General features: G+C 33.7%; 1 protein-coding gene across 2 annotated transcripts; it reads right to left on the reverse strand.

Moving 5' to 3' along the window:
• Positions 1-234: 234 nt before the first annotated feature.
• Positions 235-3,970, reverse strand: LOC107765180 (putative serine/threonine-protein kinase). 2 transcript variants are annotated; one of them, XM_016583797.2, is made up of 7 exons: positions 3,826-3,970; positions 3,578-3,705; positions 2,682-2,794; positions 2,264-2,474; positions 1,670-1,907; positions 1,440-1,590; positions 235-870 (listed from the first exon to the last, which is right to left on the reverse strand). In XM_016583797.2, the coding sequence occupies exons 2-7, from the start codon at positions 3,639-3,641 to the stop codon at positions 511-513; spliced, it is 1,137 nt and encodes a 378-aa protein (XP_016439283.2). In that variant the 5' UTR covers positions 3,642-3,705; positions 3,826-3,970; the 3' UTR covers positions 235-510. The 2 variants fall into 2 exon arrangements, with proteins under 2 accessions (XP_016439283.2, XP_016439284.2); XM_016583798.2 differs by having other exon boundaries at positions 3,578-3,643; positions 3,826-3,896.
• Between the last annotated feature and the right edge of the window lie 2,118 nt (positions 3,971-6,088).

Raw genomic sequence — 6,088 nt, forward strand, 5'->3', positions numbered from 1 at the left:
CCCTTATCACACTAAATACTCATTTCCCAAAACTTCTCAAAATACTATCGTTATTATGAGTACTATGGTAAAATATGCATTTCATCTATTATTTCTTGAGAGGCGTGCAAAGTCCACTGCGGACAAGTAAAAGTGAACGGATATAAATAGTTCATTTTTATACTAAAGATTCTTCCTTGTTTGTTTATCAGCTACTGCTAACTTTATAATTCATGAGAAGGTTTATAAAATGGGTAGCTTAATGAGAGCCAATACATTAGACATTGCCCATAAGCCCAAGGGGAATTGTCCAGGTTAGGAGAACAACAATATACAAGCAGCAACAACAACAACAATCCAGTAAAATCCCACTAGTGGGGTCTGGGGTGTACGCAGACCTTACCCCTACTCCGAAGGAGTAGAGAAGCTGTTTCCGAAAGACCCTCGGCTAAAGGAAACAAAAAAGAGAAAAGGAGACAAACAACAATATAAACAATATACAAGCATAAAGAATATAAACATCAGTTAACATTATCTAGGAAGCATTTGTGTGACACTCTGAAAACTCTCAAACTTTGTTGATGTTGCAAATGGATTAACAGATTGCATCCCTTTCTTGTCCCCGGAGGATGATTTCTGAAGACTATCATAACTTGATCGTTTCGAGCTATGTGGTCTGTAGACTCCTGGCGCAGTTAACAACTTCTCATTGAGGCTGACTTCTTTAGACAACATATCAATCACTTGTTTCATGTTAGGTCTTTGGGTAGGTGCTGCTTGTGTGCAAAAAAGAGCAACTTTGATGAAGCGCAGTAATTCAGCTTCTGGATACTCTGTTAGCTCTGGATCAACGATATCTAGTAGCCGCCCTTCTTCTCTAAGCTTCCATACCTGCAGAGTGTAAACCTTCAGAATTAAAGTAACAATTATGATCTTTTTGAATAATGCTAATGATTGGTCCATATACTTTGTATTGACTTACGAGACTTGCAAGGGAGTGGCCTAGTGGTCAATAAAATTGTTGAAAACCACGGGAGACCAAGGTCCAAATTTTAGGGATAAGAAAACGCTCAGTGATTTTTTTCTCATTTACCTAAACTTTGTGGAGATAATAGGTATCCATTAAAATAGTCAAGGTGCATACAGGCTCAGATGCCACCTTTGTCCTAAGATCCAGAAGACTTATTCAATGGTTTCAGCTACTGCATGACTCTAAGCATCTTTTTTTTTCCCCCTTTTTTCACAGAATGAGGAATCATGATTTAACATTTACCATTTTCATATGATCTGTGATTGATCCAACATACATTAAATTTAAGTTAGGAAAAGTTAAACCATGTAATGTCCAGTGCAGAAGGCCATCAGATGCAGATATCTAAGTATTATTAACTGACTTCCATCTAAAACATTACTATTACTTACGAATCTTGAAGAACATAAAGCTGAAAGTATAGTCCTACCCATTCCACCAGAATCAAGAGATCCACTCCAAATGCTGCTTTACTACTGCTTCTTCCACTTATGATCTCAAGTAGAAGAACTCCGAAACTGTAGACATCAGCCTTTTTTGTGAGTTGTCCAAACAAGGCGTACTCGGGAGCAAGGTAACCTCTGCATCACATAAGATGATTAATAAACAACAAGACAAGAGAGGGAAAACGTTACTGAAATGAAGTTAAATAGAACTCACACTGTTCCTGCCACTCGCGTACTAAGATGAGTCACATTTTCAGGGAAAAGCTTTGCCAGACCAAAATCGCCAATTTTAGGTTGAAAATTTTCATCAATAAGGACATTACTGGCCTTAATATCTCGATGAACAATTGGTGATGTTGCTTCCTCATGAAGAAATGCTAAACCAGATGCTGTACCTAAACATATAGCAACTCTCTTGGGCCAATCCAGGGCAACACGTTTACCTTTAGAACCTGCAAATGATAATTTACACGTTGGTGGTTAGCCATGCAATTGGATTTACATTCCTTGTGAAAGTGAAACACAAAATAATAAATCTCAGAGAACTTCCAAGAACATTTTCAACGGCTCAAGTCCAACTGTCAAGGTATTATTACCCCCTTGGGTTTTAAATCAAAGGCGCCTCAATAAAGGAATTCTTGTTCCCGCCTTATATGGCTAACTTTCCATCCCATTCCAATGTGGGATTTTCCAAAGACAAGCTTCATATCGAACCCCATATCTTCATGAATTGTAATGGGAACCCATAACTTCAACTAGTACATGTTCATGTGGTTCAGAATAAGTTTTCTAACTTTGTGAAAATTACCAAGTAAAGCACAGGCAAGGCTGTTATTCTCCAAGTATTCATATATCAACATTCTATTGTCACTCTCAACACAACAACCAATCAACTGAACAAGATTTGGATGTCGAGTATCTGAAATCATATTAATCTCTGTCAAGAATTCATTGGTCCCTTGTTTTGATTCAGCAGAGAGACATTTAATGGCAACATGAGTTCCATCTCTCAAAACTCCCTACATTTATAGAGCAAAGTTGCATAAGTACAGACTTACTCTAATGAAGCAAAAAACACTTAAAAGATTTGACTTATATATGCTATCAATGTATTTTTAGTTGTAGCAAGTAATCCGCCTTATTTTCTAACTTACTAATCCCATTTATTATAGACAGTAACTTGGAATTATCTTTTTAGGGTAATTTGATATTGCAAAAAAGTTTACCTTATAAACAACTCCAAAACCGCCACCTCCTATCTTGTTAGATGGATGGAAGTGTCCTGTTGCTGATCTCAATGAGTTATATGAAAAAAGCCTCACATTGTTGGTGGTAAGCTCTAAACAATTTGAACAAAAGAAGAATATGGGAATGTGAAGTTCTCAAAATTGGATATAAGAAAGCACAATATAATCAAAAGAATTACTCCTAAGATTCTGTACCATTCAAACCATAAAATTTGTTTACAAAAAAAGATATCGAGAAGCATTTCTTTAGTGCTTTATATCCTATTGGAAGCATTCAACATGAGAAATAATTCCAATTTTAGCATAGAAATGAGATGGCCATATATCTACAAATTAAAATTCTCAAGCAGTACTAAGGTCTAGACTTAGAATCTAAATCCCAACTTGCGCTCGAGCATTAGAAATGGAGAAACACATAGTAGGGAGGGCTACTCCTTTATTGGCTCCACGCAACTCGAATCTGAAATGGTCAGACCAGTGAGTTTTAAATATCGGATGGTACAAAGGGAAATTCAGAAATTTGGAGAGGACAAGTTTTGAGTAAGTTACTTAGAAAACAAACAAACAAACAAAAAGCAAAATTGAACAAGTTTCTTTTTACACTTTGGATTTCCTTTCTCTGAAGCTCACTCATAATAACATGAGACAAAAAGATGAAGATAGGAAAAAACAGGACAGGATCTACTACAATTCTTGCATTTGATGACTATTTAGAGTATTTATTTAATTCTAAATAGCAAAAATCAGGCATAAAATATCTTAATTCAACTCTGGGAAGTTAAGAGAAAAGTAGTTACCATGATCTTGTTTCTTTTGTAGCATGTCATTAAGAAAAATCTTGAAAGACACAAATTAAGAGTTACGACTGTTTTTACCTTGGACTTGAGTCTCTCTATTATCCTTATATGATTTGAAAGCACCAAAGCAACTACAACCCATTGCTGAAACATCCAAATTTTTAATGTTATAATCCCACTTGAATCCTTCTATATATTACCTATCTCTGCAAAATTCACCAAATAAAGAAAAAGATAAAGAAAGAGAACAAAAAAATTAACTACATTTAACTATAGGAGATTCAGTCAAATGGGATAATTTCAAAATTTGGAGACTAACACCATACCTGATTTCTTGGTGTGCTTGAAAATCCCACGCCATTAGTGTGAAGACAGTTGAAACAAAAGCATGCTGAAAGCCATTTGTAACTTTATACAGATAACTTTATATACTTTGTACCTAGTATTAAATGCTAGTATTAATTAAATGTATTTAGTAAGTGAGGGGGTTGGCTAACAAGAAGGTGAATAAAAGAGAGAAGTTGCTATTGATGTTGACTTTGTATTTTCTTTTACAACTTTTTTTTCTTTATTACTCCCCGTTGATGATTTGTTTCAATTACTATTGCATATTTTTTAGCATAATAAGTTAGCTTAATTTTAGGATAAATTTACTTTTTTGAATTCAAATTTTAGTTAGATTTTTTTAGGTTTGTTGAGATATTTTAGTTTTTTTGAATTCTTGTTATGCAGATTTTTCTGTAGATTATGTTCCTAATTGACTATTTAAAGTCTTGTTATGCTTAATAAAATTATTGAGAGACATTTTTCAATCAATACTTTTAATCTTTTTGTTGTCCCATCTTTTAAAAAACCAACAGTGGTATCGAGAGCTTCATTGATCTTACAGGATCTGTGAGTTCTTCCAAAAAAATCATTTTCAAATCATTTTTAACCAATATCAATTTTTAAACCTATGTTCAAACATGTCAAGTAGCAGCCTCTCTTTGAATGCCCCACAAACTTTTACTGGTGAAAACTATCAAATTTGGTCGGTGAAAATGAAATCATATCTTGAAGCCTATGATTTATGGGAAGTTGTAATGGAAGATAGACCATTACAACCACTCCATGCAAATCCTACTCGATTCAATTTTTTCTAAAATCATTCAGAAGAGAAAACCAAAAAATACAAAGCCAAAACTGTGATTCAAAATTCAGTTGCAGATTCAATCTTTTCTAAAATCATTGAATGTGAGATAGCAAAAAAAACTTGGAAAAATCTTAAAAAGGAGTATCAAGGAAGTGATCGAGTTAGACAAATGCAGATTTTAAATTTGAAAAGGGATTTTGAATCTTTTAGGATGTAAGAAGATGAGACTATCACTAGGTATTCTGATCGGATTTCTTCTATTGTTAATAGAATCAGGTTGCTTGGCGAGGATTTTAAAGATGACAGAATAGTTGAAAAAATTCTTGTGACGGTTCCAGAGAGATTTGAATACAAAATTTCCTCTCTAGAAGAGTCTAAAGATCTCTCTACCATCTCTGTTGTAGAATTAATAAGTGCTCTTCAAGCACAAGAACAAAGAAGAGCATTTAGACAAGAAATGGTTACTGAAGGTGCTTTTTATGCACAAAACAAAAAATAAAAGGTCAACTATCCTCTTTGCAAATACTACAAAAAGAAAACACACCTAGAAAAATTTTGTTGGTGGAGACATGATGCAATATGTGGTATTTGCAAACAAATAGGCCATGTTACAAAAGTGTGTAAGTTCAAAGACGCTCAACACAATCCTCAAGCACAAACAACAGAAGCAGTAATTGAGGAGGAGCAATTGTTTTAGAGCAACTGAAGCAAAGGAGGAGTGTTGATGATTTGCTTCAGTTACTATTGCATATTTTTTAGCATAATAAGTTAGCTTAATTTTAGGATAAATCTACTTTTTTGAATTCAAATTTCAGTTAGATTTTTTAGGTTTGTTGAGATATTTTAGTTTTTTTTGAATTCTTGTTATGCAGATTTTTCTGCAGATTATGTTCCTAATTGGCTATTTAAAGCCTTGTTATGCTTAATAAAATTATTGAGAGACATTTTTCAATCAATACTTTTAATCTTTTTGCTGCCCCATCTTTTAAGAAACCAACACTCTCCCCGTTCATTTTTACTTGGCACATTTTGACTTTTCAAGTGCATAATTTATCATGATACCTATATTAATTGATGCATATTTTATTGGATTTGAGAAATGATTTGAAATGAGTAATAAATATTGTAGGTATAATAGGAAAAAAAATTGTCTTCTCTTAATATGCGTAAAGTGACAAGTAAAAATAAAAATCTATTTTTAATATATATGCCAAGTAAAAGTGGACAGAGGGAGTATATTTCAAGAAGAAAAATGGATTTTATTTCCTTTTTATTGACAAGGAGCTTAATAGCCTGTTTGGCCAAGCTTCTCAAGACAAAAAAAAGTGCTTTTTTTTCCCAAAAGCACTTTTGTTTCCTAACTTGAGGTGTTTGGCCAAGCTTATTTGGGAAAAAAGTGCTTTTGGGAAGAAGCAGAAGCAGTTTCAGAGAAGCAGAAAAAGTAGCTTCTTTCCAAA

Source organism: Nicotiana tabacum, chromosome 10 (assembly GCF_000715075.1).
Source record: "Nicotiana tabacum cultivar K326 chromosome 10, ASM71507v2, whole genome shotgun sequence".
NCBI lineage: Eukaryota > Viridiplantae > Streptophyta > Magnoliopsida > Solanales > Solanaceae > Nicotiana > Nicotiana tabacum.

Excerpts from the sequence above, each read along its gene's own strand:
- LOC107765180 (XM_016583797.2), bottom strand. The coding sequence starts at position 3,641 with ATGGGTTGTAGTTGCTTTGGTGCTTTCAAATCATATAAGGATAATAGA. Across the intron at positions 2,475-2,681 it reads GTTTTGGAGTTGTTTATAAG|GGAGTTTTGAGAGATGGAAC; the intron begins GTAAACTTTTTT and ends CTATAAATGTAG. Across the intron at positions 871-1,439 it reads TCTTGATTCTGGTGGAATGG|GTATGGAAGCTTAGAGAAGA; the intron begins GTAGGACTATAC and ends TACACTCTGCAG.